Below are 17,857 nucleotides of genomic sequence, written 5' to 3'. Positions count from 1 at the left end.
ACACAATGTAACATCTTCAATGAGTTTCCACATAGACACTTTTTTCTCTCTCGAAGTGTAGAAAATATTGAAATGTAGAAAGTGTAGAAAGTGTACAAAATATTGAAATGTGGTGTAAGGTGGAAGATGAAGGTTAGGTATTTATAGAAAAAAAAATTTTAATTTTCTGTATTTTTTAATAATTTTTCTGTATTTTTTCATAAATTTTAATGTAGTTAATTAACCTAGACCATTGGATTTGAAAAATATCCAAATCCAGGAGTCAAGGAGCTGCCACGTGGCCAAAGGTCATAATTCTAACCGTTGGGCCTTTTTTTTTAAATTTTTGGGGAAAAAACATGGACCGTTGATCTGTGATCGGACGGTCCATTTTAAAAATAAAATTTAAAATTTTTTTAACCGTTAGATCCAACGGTCTAGAAAAACTAGCCGTTGGAAATCTAACGGCATTGAGAGGGCCACGTCGCCTACTTTCGAGTGAAGAACAAGTGGGCTTACAGCGGGTCTCGCCGCCTGCACCCATGTCCCCTACTCGCGCCCACTCGCGAGTGAATTGCACGTGTAAGCCAAATAGGTCGATCCCTGGGTCTGTCAAAAATGGGCTGATCTGTTGCCTAGCGTGGGCTGGGTGCCAAGCAAGTTTGTGGGCTGGAGTGAATGGACTGACCCCCAACTTGGTTTTTAGATACTAAATTTCAATTAAGGTTTTTTTTTTTGGTCAAACGTTAGATTTTGTTAGATTAAATGTTAGACTAGCCACTGACAAGATTTGAACTCATGCCGTCATGCAAAGGCTCAAAACCTTCCCACCACTGTGTTCAAGGGTCACTTGCAATTTCAATTAAGTTTTAGATTAATTACTAATTTGATATAATTTTGTTTTTAATTAGTTGCTCTGGTGCTGTGGTTGAATTTTAGTGGGATGCATACAAAAGAGAGCACCTTGTAAGGAATATGTAGGGAGGCAGCAAAAAGATAGAAGAAATTAAAATACAATAGGCAGAGTTTGCAACTTGTCTCTTCTTCTTTTTCTCGTTTGTTGATTTTTGTTTTATGACGTCACTTAACTACATTGCCCAATAAGCTGTTTGTTGAAGGTGAACTCTGTTCACTCAACCAAGGATCATGTACAGACACTGGGGAGCTATCCTTGTCCTCTTCCATGGAAGCTAGAGAACTATCTACCCTCAGTGAAACTATTGATCTCTGGCTTCGTATACCAGCCTTCTTCGCCATCACGCTTCTCGACGATTTCTCACTTCCATTATACGGTGATGAACATGACGACGCCACTGACGATCCCATGCATATGTTCTCCTCCATTGTTGCCCACCCGCTGCGCCGGACGTACTCTAGTTCTTCTGCCACCTCTGTCATAGAAGGCCTCATGTCACTGTGAAAAGCAAGGCATCGAAATGCAAGCTCAGCCACCTTGTTAACAGAATAAAGAGTCCATGCGTCCCTATTTGGCTCCAGAAAGGGATCAACTATCTCGTCCAAGCTTCCCTTCCCAATCCTATCGATTGCAAGTGCAGCCAAGTTGACATCAGATTGAGGTCGAGCGAAATCAACCACCTTCATTGCGGTTATAATCTCTACTAATACTACCCCGAAGCTGTAAACATCACTTCTATCGGAGAGGTGGAAGTTTTGATGGTATTGAGGATCCACATAGCCCGGAGTCCCTTGTGGAGCCGTTGATACGTATGACGATTCTGTCATCCCAAGTCTAGAAAGGCCAAAATCCGCTACCTTTGACTTGTAGTTGTAATCCAGGAGTATATTGTTGGATTTGATATCTCTGTGATAAATTGGTGGATTCATTTCAGAATGGAGATAAGCTATAGCATTCGCAGTTTCAGAGGCGATGGTGAGCCTGATGGTCCACGGAAGTCCTTGGCCCCTCTCTCGTTGAAGATGTTCAGATAATGTTCCATTAGGCATATATTCATAGACGAGGATCTGTTCACCTCCCTCTATGCAGCAACCTAGGAGGCGCACCAGATTCGGGTGGCTCACAGAGGAAAGGAGCTTGATCTCATTCATGACTTGATCAATGCCATTGGTGTCTCGACGGTTGATCTTCTTTATGGCAACCCACTCATCGTTGTGGAGTTTTCCTGCATAAACTGTACCAAAAGCCCCCGTTCCCAGCCTTTGTTTTTCAGCAAAGCAATTAGTGGCTCTCTCTATTTCTTTATAGGGATATAATGGAACACTAGAGTTGCCTGCTGCTTCGCTTAGAAGGCGCCTTGCACTCATTTGGTTTCTCAAGCAAGTTGAACGATGTCGAACAAAGTAACAGATGAAAAATAGACCGGCCATTATGAAAGCTCCAGCAATAACCCCTAAGACAAAAACCAATGCCGCGCAAGTATTTAGAGAAAACACAAGATAACCAAACATATGAAATTTTATGAAGTCCCGGTCATATTTGATCAATATATCAGTTAAGCAACAAGGCCATACGGCATTGTATCACCAGTGGAATTACAGTTCACGCTCTTATGTTTTTAAGAGTTCTCATGTCTAAAAATGAGATGTGGAGAAAGAAGAAGCGGAAACAACTGAAGCGGGGAAAAAAAAATTAACATAGCTGAGCATATGATAAATTTTGAAACAAGTGTAAAAAGTAGAAAATTTACCTCCAATAAGAACACCAACTCTTGTTGTTCCCCCACAGCGACCAGACATATACTTTGAAGGATTGCACTTGGACACTAGAGACACAGCAACCAGTATAAAAACAATTAGAACAAAACGAGCCAGCTTGAGATTGTGATACTATGCACATTTCAGTTTCAGAATATCAATAGGTCAGGCAATTGGTAAATGTTGCAGATGCATTTCAATTCACATAGATAAAAATGGAATGGAAGCAGAATTCAAGGCTCGAGATCAGAGAGTAAATCACCTGCGAGTTCTCACTTCCTATGTATGGTATATTCCAACTATAACAGTTTGTACAGGTCATTGCAAGCTTTTATTTATTCAACAAGAACTCAGTACAAATCCAAGTTTGCTACATCCCCCGTGAGGAATTAAGATGCGAAATAGGAATTCAGTAGAACTTGTAAGTTTGAGAGACTATCAGCCTAATTAAACAACTTGTGCTATCAAGGTTTACGTTAGTTAATGTTATAACTTATCAGGTCCACAACATTCGGATAGCAATAAACACCAACAGTTGCACCGGAAAAACTTGTGATGTAACTTTACAAGTCTTCTCCCCCCCCCCCCCCAACTTGTATTGATCCAAGGTCCTAAATATAATACCTAGTAAAGGCATGTGCTTCACCTAATATCCTCTATAAACAAACAGGGGAAATTGCACAAAGGCTTTGACTTTCGGTGAATTCCTTCGTTGGGATAGCGACCATTCGACTCAAAACAATAAGAAAACATTAGAATAGTGCAGATTCATTTCAACAATGCTCAAATTATGCTCAAAATACTCAGATATATTCATAAACAATTTAAGCCTCCAGCTTTTCGGCCTATCGACATTGCCACGACCAATTCAAATCCAGTGTGGCTGCCTGCAAAGTCCTCTTATGAATAATTGAGTGTAACAAAATCAAACTAATTGACATTCTGTCTCTACACATTACCAAAATTAATTGCAAATTAGACCCTAATATAGTAATGCAAGCCAATTTTATTTAATTTAACCCCATTTTTCCCTAATTAATTGACCTTTTGGTTATCTCGCTAAACAAATCCATACAAAAACATAAATAGTGACGTGGCAGCACATCATTGGCCAAGTCCAAAATCCCCACCGAAACGGAATTGTCTACTTTTCCACTGCTTGTCAAAGACGATGACTAAAAGTTTACAAAGACTAAAAATAGCGCGTTGACTAACCTCTCCGGCAGCCCGACCCGTGATTGAAGCCGTCGCCGTCGAACCCATCGACGCATCTGCATCGGTACCCGCCCGGCGTCCTCTCGCCAAGCTTTACCCGGGTACACGTGGCATTCGGATGGCAGTGGCAGGGTCCCTCGAGCCACCATCCCAACTCCACCGTTTCGAACTCCAGCGAGAGCGGCGACTCCTCATCCGACCGAAACGAAATCGACCCGAACAAGTTCTTGCACCCGGTCCGAGTCAAGTCCTCGAATCGCATAACTTCTGACTGGTTGTGCGGCTGAGACAGGCAGCTGATGTTATCGACGCTGGACTTGCAGCTCTCTAAATTGAACTGCTTCCGAACGAAATCGGCCGGAATGAGGCAGCCATTTTGCGGCGCCGAGCAATTCTGGAGGAGGAGGCTGTTGTTCCAAGTCGGGCCGAAGTTCGGGCCGAAGAGTCCAGTCACGGATTCGAACCGACGGTTGCAACTTGCAGGGAGGTTCACGAAGATGGCGTTTGGGGTCACGTTTTGGACTCTGAACTTGCCGAGTGTGATCTCGTTATTTTCAGAACAGTTCAATGGGATTTTGCAGCTGGGTGAGAATCCAAATGGGTAGCGAACCGTTTTGGCGGATTTTCCCGATCCGCACGTGAGCATGCGGGAGCTTGAGTTTTGAGCTTTGGCTATGGCGGATGTGGAGGTTGAAAGAATAAGGACGGTGACGACAGTGATCAAAGTCAGAGACTTTCGGTGGAGGATGTGGAGAATCATATCCAATTGAGTTCAGATTAAACTGGGTTTTCATCAGTCATCGACTTTCTGCAAATTCAAACATCAATTGGAGTGACAATTTGAATAAAAGAAATTGAAATTTTTAGCTTCTGGGTTTTATTAAAGAAGAAGAAAGCTTGAGAGTTGAGAAATTAAATATGGCAGATGGGAAGCCATCTGCTTCAATAAATGCAAAATCTTTACCTCTCTGAGAGCTTCTTCTTCAATGGTGGTTGGATTAATTGATCTGCCTCTCCTGTATGATTAACTGATTTGATAAATAAAATTGCATGAAATTTAATGGACTCTGCTTCTTCTTAACTCAGTTATGTTGAATTTCTGAATTTCCAGCTGTCCGCAACTCCTAAAACGTAAAATACAGGTTGGGTTCTCCAATGCCTTCTGCCTCTTGATGTTTCTGCAACTATAGGAAACGTTGTATGACAGAAATGACCTTGAAGAGAATGGGAAATTACTGATATGGGATATGTTGCCAAATTATAAAGGGTTTGACTGACACAGAGGTTGTGTGCGGACAGCATATTTACACGCTCATATTTTTTTAATTTTTTAATTAAAAAATTGTATGATTTGATGAAGGTGGGGAGGTGGGGGTCCAAGTATTGTGTTTGTGTTCCCACATCTTCATCTTCCACTATATTATTCCATATGCTTTTTCCTTTGAAAAATTATCAAACACAAAGCAAAAACAAAAATGCATATGCATTTGGCATGTGCATATTTATAGTTTGGTAGGATCATATGGATAACACGTTTGGATGATTTATACTGCCACATGAGAATGCATCATCCAAAAAAAGCATACCAACCTACCAAAAACTAGTCTTCTCATGTTTGTCTGGCATACAAAATAAGATTGATGAGGTTTGCATCGATGAAATGCTCGTAAACATATATATTCAATGTATTTTGTTATGAAGAAAGACGAATAGGCGATGGAGGAGATGAAATCTCCTTAGATATTGAAGAAAGTAGAGAGTGTTAAGGGGAGCAATGAAGTTATAATAAACAAATTTGATTAATCATTCTAGTGAAAATTTCTTCACAACGCAACCCCGATTAACATGTTCTTTACCATTTATCGCACTTTGTAAGAAACGGGTATGCGAATGGTTTAATGCAAAATATTGATCTCTGGGATACAAGGAAGCTCAACTTATAAGTATATTTTGAGGGTCCGTTTGGTAGGTTGGATGGGGTTAGGCCTTAGCAACAGGATTAGATTGATAGGGACTTGTAAAATATGACTTGTAACTCATGTATAAGGATATGTTAGATAACCTACTTTGTTGTGGATTTATAACTCATCTTGTTCATTCATATTCATCTCACATTTTAGTACAACAAACAATCAGACTGAACTCAAGTCCATTCTAATTAATCGATCACAATATATCTCGCCAGAGGGTTTTGAAGAGCTTCTAGATCAATGTCTTTAAAACCCATGCAGAATACGTGTGATCAAAATCTTCCCCGTTGCTGTAGATGAGTTTGACTGTGTCGAATGGTCGTTTTCGAAAACGAAACAAGGTAACTAGTATAATGCAAAATACGTACAATGTCAAAAGATTGGTTTTTTGTGTTGCATTTTCCACAAACGCCTGCCGTGAAGGATAAGGAGGTCCAATTGTTTGACGATAATACCCATAATGGCCGAAATTGTTGACCATCGAGCCCCACACTCCAAAACGATCACGAGAGGGGCGTCTAGATGATTTAGGATCTATGAGCGGATGTATGATGCTTTATCTAGGTTTTGGAGGAGGATTATAATAAGAAAAATTAATGAAAAGGGTTTGAAAATTTTGAGTTTTAATGATAAGGACAAAATAAAAGATAAAGTGAATAGTAACATGGTTGATTTTTTAGTGTAAAAATGTAGTTTTTCGTTAAAGTAAATAATACCGTAGGCTTTTCGTTAAAACTCTCATTATAATAAGGACTACACTAGTTGTGAATAGGAGTCATTTGCCACGATAAAACAGATTTCTAACTACCACCACAAATTGACATCGTGCATGAGATCTCGTATTTGGTTTTAATCATTATATCACTAAACATAATGATTTGCCACCGCAAAGTGTGCACAATGATTTGCCACCACAAGTGTGAGAAATTAGCCACCACATATGTGGCAAGTTTACCACATTACCCAACTTATCGGAGCGGATATCAACAAAAGTAGCGTATGTTAGAGAAATTTCAAAGTGTAGTAATAGTACATTATCCTCAAATAACAAGCGAAAGTGAGAAAAGAATACGCATGTACATAACGAACATACTACACTCTTTCTCTAACAGCGTGCCTTCTCCCAATGGTTTGCATAGTGTAGATTGGCACAGAGGATGTCACAGCTTGAATTGGGGTCAACCGCCCAGCCAATCCGGCGAGGACAGTTGCCTTCTCTACAGCTTCTCCCCTCGGGGTCTGGAGGGCCTCGACTTTTTTCCAAAATTAGAGTTCGACCGCGGCCCTTTTTTTTCCGCATCAAGGTTCAACGAATGAATGGGGCTATGATTGTACCCGGATAGAAAATACGGTCTTGCTCAATTTTCCTTTTCTGATTGAAAGTAGCAAGCCATTCCACTACTAGTACAGATAAAAGAAAAACCCTAACCTCCTTTCTAGAGTGTCACCACCCTGAAACCTTTCTCTACAAAGTTCGTTTTGGAGCTAGATGCAACACTGGACTACGTACATTCCTATTTCTCAAGGTTTTCATTGATTTATGGATTTTTGGCTGTGATTTACATTCCTAGACTTTATCATACTTTCTGACCAATTCACCACCAGAACTCACCCTCCATGTTCACTGCCCCATCCTCTAGATCTCAGCGGTTGCCTTCTTACCAGAACCGATTCACCTTGATACCCCTCCCATAATTGGAATACCAACTCCTCGTAAGAATCCAATACCTCCAACTTGAGAAATAATATTTCTTATTTCGTGTGGACCCTATTTTTGTTTAGTTTCCTTAATGAGCAGTAAACACATGAATCTCAACTTCTTAATTTAATTTCCGTCATGGATTAGTAAACATGTCATATAAATATTTTACATGCAAAATGTTTACTACGTCATTAACTATATTCCTTATATATCATATATGCATTGCAAGTTATGGAAATAATATTATTGCTTGTGAGAATCTGATGCAAAAAAATGTTAATCTGCATGGCAAGTGGCAATCGTGAGGCGTGATTGGAGAGAGTATGACTTCAGAAATTTGTTCTGAGACTGAGAGTGATCCTGCAGACTGATATCTGATCATCTAGTCTGTAAACATTATTTTGTTTCTATCCATTTTAAAAAAGTGGCAATTTAATTAGGAAAAAATCATCACTTAGTACTACGGTTTAATGGTGTTTTTCTTTACTTATAAATGAAGTCTTAGGTTTGATTCTTGCGCAAAGGTGAATTTGAACCACATTATTATGGCTAGCTCAGTGTGAAGCTTAGCCCATTCTCTCATTCATTAGTGTAAATAATATAGTTTGGTAGAAAAATTAGGAGGAAGTCCTTAGGAATCACAATGAACAACCCGCTTGTAATTGGTTTGAACAGCACATAGTATGAAAAGTCTTGTATTTGATTCTCGGGCAAAGGTGAATTTGAACCACATTATTATGGCTAACTTAGTGTGAAGCTTAGCTCATTCTCCTATTCATTAGTGTAGATAATATCGTTTATCGTTTGCTAGAAAAATTAGGAGGAAGTCCTTAGGAATCACAATGAACAAACCGCTTGTAATTGGTTTGAACAGCACATAGTATTGTGTATGAATGTGGGATGTATATTCTGTGGGATGTCTATTTCAAATATGCGTAGGGCACTTTATCCCACTAGTATAGGGATGAAGGATCGAAAGCAAACTTCTCGCATAAATAGTGTTTTCACGGAGAATACCTTTCCGGAAAATACTTTTTGGTGTCAGATTTGGGTTGAAAATAAAAATAAACGATGAGGTGATCCTGAATGGCGCTTTTGCCACGACCAAAGATTTTTGGCATTTTATCGACGTTTAGTAGGTCAAGATGAATTTTAAGTTCTATGGATCGTTTTGGAAATTTTGTAATTTCTCATTTTATTTACCTTTCACATATAGACTATTTAAACACTTTTAGGATTAATGGAAAATCGAGAGTTTCTCCTAAACGTTTGGAGCACTAGAACCCTTCAAGGGTGATTATCCGTAATCCGTTTACTATATTGTATCATACACCAGCGAAGGATCAATCGCATCGCCAAATGAGGATCCTCTTTGGATTCTCTTTGTGAGAATTCCGAGAATCAGAAGAGAATGCTTTGAATGATATGTTTATTCTTCTCAGGAAGAGATATAATGTACAATCTTAAGCCTAATCAAATAGGGAAGAATAATTACAGGAGATTACAAAGAGATTTCTCCCAAATTACACAGGATCCATCCTAAACTAGGAAATCCTAAATTATAGGAAACTATACAAGTCAACAGAATCCTCCAATCACATATGTTCATCGTACATTATGCAGTCAATTTTCGTCAAGTATTATTTATATTTAATTTTAAATAAAAAATTTACAATGATTTCTGGTCGCACAGTATATGATGAACGGATGTAATTGGATGATGCTCGAGATCCTCACAAAGAGAATCCGAAGAGGATCCTCATTCCACATCGGCATACCACTCTCACTCGATTCAGTTAAAAATAGTGTCTCTTAATTAATTTAGGCCTAATCAAAATAGCAACTTTTATTTTAACCTAGCATTTATGTGATTCGATTTCAATCCTAACTTTGTATTTATTTCTTATTTGTATGACTATTTTGCCCTTAATAATAAATATAAAATTAATGGTAAAGAAAATTAGAACTTAATTAATTGCAATTTGTAATTTTTTTACTTGAACGTTAATTTCTTTTTACAAAACATAGCATTAAACTTATCCAACAACTAAATAATAGTTAATACAATGAAAAGAAATATATGCTAATAAGGAGATTTTCTCAAAAGTAGAACTCTCCATGAACTCTTTGCCACCATATGTTTTTTGCACAATTTCCGTGCCAATATTATAAATCATTGTGCCAAAAACATGAGATGGCAGAGATGTTAGAGTGGGAGAGTCTAGGGCTGGGTTCGGTAGGCAAACTGTGCCAAATTCCTTGTGCCACCTGCCAGCCACATATACATAATTACCGAAAATCAGTTATCGTTAGCCAACCGTCTTCTTGCGGTTGCCAAAAATCGGTTCAACCAAAATTATTGGCTGGTTTGGTTGGTAAATGGCACAATCGGTGGTTTCCACTTCTTCCTCTCTATCTTCCAGTTCCAATGGCTCATTTTGATTTTCAGATTGGGGTGCTTATTCGGTTGCATTGTGTGGTTCATTTTGGGTTAATCCATGTTGTGCATTAGCAGTTGTTTGGCTAGAATCCATCATTCTAAACATAAGCAACACATATACATTCAAAATCATATATACATATATATATATATATATATATATATATATATATGTATGTATGTATGTATGTGTATATATAGTATCAGTAATCATCATGTTATCAATTTTGTTAACAATATTTTCTATATTTATTATGGCATGAATCATATACGTATACATATATTTTTTAAACCCTAAAACTAAGTAGTCAACAGTCAAGCATGTAGAAAATACCTAAAATATCTAAATAGAATATATATATATATATATATATATATATATATATATATATATTGGTAGGTATGGCATACCGCCGGAATACAAAATCAATTACCAAAGCCATGTCATTAATTGTCGGTTTGGTAAAATGCCAACCGATTATGAAAAAATGCCAAAACTATATCATACCATTATGAGCCGATCGGTATGGTTCGGTCGGTAAATCGGTTTATGGTAAAATTTTCCATCCCTAAGAGAGTCCATGGAGAGTCTCACTTTGATAGAGTTTATCTCTACAATAAATTAGATATATATGGAGGGTAAACATGGTATAAAAAGAAATGAGAAATCATGACCTAATCAAAGAAGGAAAGTTTGCATAGTTGTAATTTTGATCAAAAGGTTTAATTTATAAACAAAATAAAAAATTTAGATTTTTCCTAAAATACATTGATACATCTGGGTGTATATCAACTTTTCTAAGAAAAAAAATTATAAGAATAATACTTGCATCTCCCCTGTAAAGGGGATGCACATATCTTTACATTTGTGAATATCTTGAGTATATAAACTCAATGATCGGAACCGTTCAATTTACTCATCATCTGTAGGATTTATCCTATGGGAGAAATAAATATTATTCCACCCACATGAGGATATTAACCTCCTAATTATCTATGTGATAATTAGATGAAAATCAAGAGATATTCATATTAGAATATACTTGGGATTTTCATGGGCTTTTCAGTATTTGTACACTCTTCCCAAACACTATATAAGGAGGCATTGGGGAAGAGAGAAAACACAAGAAACACAAGCTTTTCCATAGTTCAAATATTCTAGTTAGGTCTTTAGAGCTATCACTTTCGGTTCTAGGTCTTGGGAGGCAAAAACCAAGGGGAAACTTGACATACCATAGCCAACCCTACGACCTGCAAGGTTCTAGACATGCACGGAGGATCAGAGCAGTTGTTTGTGCTTGTAGGAGTGTGTTGAGATTCAAGCTTCCAAATAAAAGATACACACGTCCTTTCGAATTTATTTATAGTCTTCCAACAGTGGTATCAGATATATATATATATATATATATATATATATATATATATATATATATATATATATATATATATATATATGAATATGCCATGAATGTTTGTCTTTAAAATTTTCGTTTTTGCCATGCTTATTTTCTCCAGTTTTAATGCTTGGGTTATGTTCTTTACATTCATATGAGACTATGTTTAAAATTTGGTAAAGAAAAATCAAGTGGTTAGAGAGATAATTGAAACCCTAGTTTCATAATAGCATGAAAAACGAATTTTTTCAAGGTTTTTGCAACCCTTTTTCCGTGAGGTTAGAGTTGTTTTTGGATTTCATCAAAGAACTTAATTGTAGATGGTAATCTGATCTTTCTAACGACATAAAATGCACATAAAACGGATGCATATTTGCTAAGTTATGGCCTCTGTAAACAGGCCTCGCGAGAGTGAAAAATCTGAAAATTCCAGATTTTTTGGAAGAAAATGATGAACAATGGTTCATCTCTTCCACTCTCGGCCTAAGTACATCGCTAGGTTTTTGTGGATGTTAGCTACACTGTTGGATTCATCTCAGGGAGTTCAATCCAACGGAGGTCAAAAGAACGGCATCGAACTGCCAGAATGCTGCCAGTGTGTGTCACGCGCCATCCACGGCGAGTGGGTTCGCGCAATATTAAATTAATTATTTAAAATAATAATAACAATAATAATAATTTTGCACCGCCACTTTGGGCGGCGCGTGGGCCATGTTTTTTGGACACAGCTAACAAGTGAATCATTGTGGTTCACTTACCTACGTAAGTGTATATTTAGGTTTGGTATTAGAGACGTTTTTAATTTACTAAAATTAAGGAAATTTTCTTAATTAACCTTTAAAAAAATGTCTTAAGACATGCCAAGATTTTAGGAAAACCAAAAAGAGATAATGTCGATCAAATGTGCTCATGTTGATTAAGCATTTTAAATTAGAAAGGAATATTCTTTAGGAGAATATTAAAAATAAAAAAATAAAAAAAAGATTAGCTAATTAATAAAAAATAATAAAATTAGACTGGGGTTCACTAATGGTTACCTCTTATTTGATGTGATGTCTAGGAAAAATCTTTAAGGAGACACTTTGGGTGTCAAAGAGGTTCGGTTTTTAAAAGCTTCATGCTGCCACCCCTTCTAGATTTGACCTGGCCGTATTTACGAAGGCCCAAATGTCGAGCCCATTGTCTAAAAACGCTAATCGTTGTGCACTCAATTGGATGTTGCATGAAAAAATGGATATGCTTAAAACATAAGAATGTTTAAATTAGATTTATTTCGAAAATAATTAGAAAATGGGATCTTGACTCTTAGAATTGAATGGTAATTACGAACGACTTAGTGGATTTTTCAATTTCAACCTAGAAGAAAAAGTGAAATATTTTCTCAGGAGTTTTTGAAATAAATAAATGTAAGAAGTGTAATTAATAATGTCAAAATTATTTCACCCTTGTAGAAAGAAATGGCTGCCAAAAATGTTGTTGATTTGACCAAAGGAGAAACGCTGGCTGGAACCAGCTATGATATTTGGCTTAGGAAGATCCAATATCTTTTCAATGAACAAGAGCTCTTGGAACCTTTGGAAGCTTCGATGGATAAGCCTGATCTTGAGAAAGATAGAACCACTGTAGCTCAGCATACGGCTAGAGTAAGGTCTTATGAATCTTGGTTCAAGAAAGATTAAAGTGCGTGCTTTACTATGTTAAGCAGCATGCATGATGATCTTATTGGTGAGTCTAAAGGGTACTCAACCACCACCAAGGAGATGTGGGACCAGTTGAAATTTTCTTTTGGTAGAACCTCAACTACTAAGTTGAGAAGTATAGTGTTGAAGTTTAAGGTTTACAGGGTGAATCCTAAGCACTATGTATTTGAACATCTTAGGAAAATGTCCAGCATGATACGAGATTTGAAAGCTGCTGGGAGTATCCTCACTGATGAACAGTAAGTCCAAGTTGTGATTAGGTTCCTCCTAGACTCGTGGGATGCCCTTAAATAGATCATGACACACGATGATCAGATTAAGAACTTTCATGATATCTCGAGTCATGTTGAACCGGAAGGTGAGCGCCGAGTAGCGACCTAGAGTACTACCCTTTTAACTCAAGGTGGGTCTAAAAAGGGTAACCAGTTCAAGGGAAAGGATAAGATCAAGTCTGAGAAAAATGATGCAAAGCTTGCTCCTAATTCTAATAAGATCAAGGCCCACAGAGGTAAACGTGGCAAGAAAGACGAATCCAAGTCAATGTGCTTTAGCTGTAAAAAGAAAGGACACTTCACTCGTAATTGCACGAAGCCAAATACAAAGGTAATCCCTAACCCTAAATCTGTCATTATTTGTGTATGTTTGCATATACATGTTGCTCACACGTCCGACAATTGGATTATAGACACGAGCAACCAAGCATGTGACGCGAGATAAAAGAGGGTTTGAAAATTATCAACGCTTTCCAGCAAAGTCACACTGGGAGTACGTAGGTGAAGGAAGTGGTACAGAAGCTTTGGGAGTTGGTTCGTATTGACTTCAACTAAGCATTGGGTGTCAATTACTTCTGCATGATGTCTTGCACACCCCTGGAATGCAATTTAATTTACTTTCAATTACTGCACTTTTATATAAAGGATATTGTTTTGGATCAAGTTGAAATTAGATATGGTTCAATAAAGAATGATTTTGTTTGCTTGGATTTGATTGATTCTTGTTCTTATACTTCTTTAGTAAATGTTATTAAACATGTTAATTCTTAAACATGGCATGCTAGACTAGGGCATATAGGCAAGATAGAATGACAAGGTTAGTTAAAGAAAGCTTGTTGGGGTCACTCACTAATGTCAATATGCGTGTATGTAAGCCTTGTTTAGCTGGCAAAACAGTTAGAAAACCTTTTGGAAAGGTTGTTCGAGCTACTCAACCGTTAGAGTTAATTCACTCTGACATTTGTGGAGTGAAAACCCGTCATGGCGCCCCTTATTTTCTAACTTTGATTGATGATTACACACGATATGGTTATGTGTACTCGATCGCTCATCTCTATGAAGCTTTAGATTGTTTCAAATGCTTTGTAGCTAAGGTTGAGAATCAAAAAGGGAATACTATAAAAGCTCTTCACACTGATTGTGGACGCGAGTACTTGTCTGACCAATTCAAGGTTTTTTGTGAAAGTAAGGGGATACGCAGACAACTTTCTGTTCCTTACACGCCACAACAAAATGGTGTTGCTAAAAGAAGAAACAGAACTTTATTAGACATGGTCAGGTTTATGATGGCGTAGGCAAATCTCCCCATATTTTTCTAGGGTGATGCATTATTGACTACAACGTATATACTTAACTGTGTGCCTTTAAAGACGGTTCTCTTAACCCCATACGAACTTTGGAATGATGCAAAACCCAATCTGGGTAATTTGCGTCCTTGGGGCTGTGTTGGATTTGTTCACAAGCAATCACATAAGTTTGGAAAGTTGGGTTCTAGAGCAAGTAAACATATCTTTATAAGATATTGTGAAAACTCGAAAGGTTATATGATGTATGGTGAACATCCAGATGGAGAGAGAACTGAGATTGATTCACATGATGTGGAATTCATAGAGAATGACTTCCCAAAACTTGGCGATACTGTCAAAAACATTGATCTCCATGAATTGGAAAAATATGAAGAACTCGTAACATCTTTAAGAGAATGAGGGGAATTAATTTCCAATCTGATGTTCGTTGAATATAATATAGGATGACTTGATCCGACTGAGAGTGCACAACGCAGTGGGAGTAATGTATCCATAAACACTCAAGAGAATACGCTCAATGATGGGAGCGTACCCTTTGAAATTCAAGGTCACATAGTTCGAAGAAGCAAGAGAGGCCACTTTCCCAAACGTCATTTTAAGGTTGATGGAAAGGCCTGCATTTGCATACCTTCAGAGAAAGACGAACCTTCTTCTTACAAAGAAGCATTGTCTTCAACGGCCGACGAAAAGTGGATAATTGCAATGGAGGAAGAGATGAGCTCCCTGGTCAAAAATACTATTTGGGAGTTAGTTAACCTTCAGCCTGGGCGTAAAACCATTGGAAACAAGTGGGTTTTAAAAATCAAACGCAAGGCGGATGGTTCAATTGACAAATATAAGGCACACCTTGTGGCGAAAGGATACTCATCAATTGGGTGTAAACTATGAAGAAACATTCTCCCCTATGGTGAAGTTTGCCTCTATTCGCCTCATTTTAGCTATTGTTGCTCAACTAGATTTGGAACTTTACCATATGGATGTTAAGACAACATTTCTCAATGGAGAACTAGACGAGGAGATATACATAGATCAACCTCTAGGCTTCGAGGCCAAGGGACAAGAGCGCAAAGTTTGCCCCCTAAAACGTTCCATATATGGCCATAAGCAAGCGTCTAGACAATCGAACATTAGATTCCATAATTCAATCACTTAATTTGGTTTTGAGATGATTGAAGAAGACCACTGTATGTATCTTAAGAAATCTGGAAAAAGTATTCTCATACTTTCTCTGTATGTTGACGACATTCTAATAGTGGGAAATGACAAAACCTCCATGATAGGAGCATATTCATGCGACTTAAATAGCTTGTTCTCGTGCATTTACGTTATGTTTCTTTAGTTATGTAGTACTTTAAGCTATTTTCGTGTGTTTGTAGGTCCAAAGGGCTAAAGGAGCAAAAAGATGCATTTTGGAGACTTTTGGAGCACTTTTGGGCTAAGGATGGATAGCTTATGCTTGGAGCCAAAGTGTTGGACGAAATTGAAGACCTAATTGAAGACCAAAGTGTTGGAACCTTGTTCCCTTTAGTTTTAGGACATTTAAACCTTTCCAATTCCCTTATGCCGTGCATCTCCACCTTTCTCCCAAAACCATACACATGCATTCATTATTCATTCCCTCACATGCTCCCATTACTTATCATAACCACTTATCATATCATCCACTTATCATTCACCACTTATCTTATCACCACTTATCATATCATTCACTTATCATATCATACACTTATCACTTATCACAACAACAACCTTGCACATGCATCTTCCATAAATCAAATCAGCCACATCCACATGCACTTATTCCACTTCATCATTACACCACATTCTCTCTCTTTAATCCACATGCATTCATCATCATTCCCCCTTTAATCCACATGCTCTCCCATTTCAAATTACATTACCATTCACCACAGAAAAACACCATCATTGTCGTGGCACATGCATCTCCCATTCCCATCAGATTTCCATCATATTCACATGCATTCCATCCTTTAAAACATTGCACATGCACTCCCTTTAATTAATTAAGCCACATGCACTCCCATCCATTTCATCATTGCAGCCAACACATGCTTTCACATGCATTTTCAGATTGTCCCCTTGCACATGCAGCCACATATTCATTGCACATGCAATTCCAACCCACATGCATCCTTTAATCATTCAAACATGCAGCCACATTCCCTCCTAGCTGTCATGTTCCCCCCATTTCACCTATAAATAAGCATCCATTGCATTCATTCTAAGACATTCCATTCATACACATTTCATTCACTCATCCATTGCAGAAATGTAGACCATTAATTCATCTTTGTGCCGTGAGTCTCCCTTACAATCCAAACACCATCCTTCCATTTCCACCACTCCCCAAACCATTCACACCATCAAACTATCCCTAGACCTTGTGCTACAACGAAGAGGAAGAGAAGAGTGCCTAAACGTTCATACAATTCAAGTTTGAGTTGTTGGAATGTTTAGGTGTTTCTTTGATTTCAATGTTTAATTTCAATACTCTTTGTTTTGTACGAATGAGGAAAGGAAGAGAATAGTGCCTAAACGTTCATACAATTCAAGTTTGAGTTGTTGGAATGTTTAGGTGTTTCTTTGATTTCTCTTTGTTTTGTACCATGAGGAACTAAACCCCCCTTGGTTAGGGGGTGATTCGAATATATGTTTATGCTTTCATTTTGATTTGATTACTTCTAATTGCGTTTCATAAGTTGTGGATTCAATTTGTTTAACTGTTTGATTGATAACTTATTTATGTATGTTTATTGAGAGTGCACGCTTAATTTTCATGCATGAATATGACGCTAGAATATAAGTGAGTTTCACCTAATAGTTACGAACTTATATTCACAAGTAGTGGAGGTTGCTTATAAACAATCGCGTTAAACGAATTCTTGGCATAAGTTTCATGCAATCCATAGTAACGAATGCCTCGTCAACACTTATAATTTTCATAGAGCGTAATGATTCTTGCTTGTATCTCTTCTATGCATTCATGTTGAGGACTCGTGGGGAATGTTTTGAATTGTCGCATGCATCATCCAATTCAATAACGTTAGGAAGATTTGAAGGTTAATTAGTGCATCACGGTTAACTTGGGGTGTTGAGCATCATGGTTTATTGAAATGCAATTGGAAATCATTTTATTATGCAAGTATAACATGTGTGGAGATGAACCCTTTAGCTAGCCTTCATT

General features: G+C 37.6%; 1 protein-coding gene across 1 annotated transcript; it reads right to left on the bottom strand.

Moving 5' to 3' along the window:
* Positions 1–1,005: 1,005 nt before the first annotated feature.
* LOC137747101 (Protein kinase superfamily protein) lies at positions 1,006–5,344 on the bottom strand. Its single transcript, XM_068487112.2, has 4 exons — positions 4,832–5,344; positions 3,868–4,675; positions 2,646–2,720; positions 1,006–2,348 (listed from the first exon to the last, which is right to left on the bottom strand). Exons 2-4 carry the CDS (start codon positions 4,625–4,627, stop codon positions 1,060–1,062), a joined length of 2,124 nt encoding a protein of 707 aa, XP_068343213.2. The 5' UTR covers positions 4,628–4,675; positions 4,832–5,344; the 3' UTR covers positions 1,006–1,059.
* Positions 5,345–17,857: the final 12,513 nt, after the last annotated feature.

Source organism: Pyrus communis, chromosome 2, assembly GCF_041283825.1.
Source record: "Pyrus communis isolate YQ-2024b chromosome 2, ASM4128382v1, whole genome shotgun sequence".
Classification (NCBI taxonomy): domain Eukaryota; kingdom Viridiplantae; phylum Streptophyta; class Magnoliopsida; order Rosales; family Rosaceae; genus Pyrus; species Pyrus communis.
The sequence above is the reverse complement of the archived record's forward strand: the minus strand, read 5'-3'. Positions and strand labels throughout refer to the sequence as shown.

Excerpts from the sequence above, each read along its gene's own strand:
- LOC137747101 (XM_068487112.2), bottom strand. The coding sequence starts at position 4,627 with ATGATTCTCCACATCCTCCACCGAAAGTCTCTGACTTTGATCACTGTC. Across the intron at positions 2,721-3,867 it reads CGGGTCGGGCTGCCGGAGAG|TGTCCAAGTGCAATCCTTCA; the intron begins GTTAGTCAACGC and ends CTGTGTCTCTAG. Across the intron at positions 2,349-2,645 it reads AGTTGGTGTTCTTATTGGAG|GGGTTATTGCTGGAGCTTTC; the intron begins GTAAATTTTCTA and ends TTTTTGTCTTAG.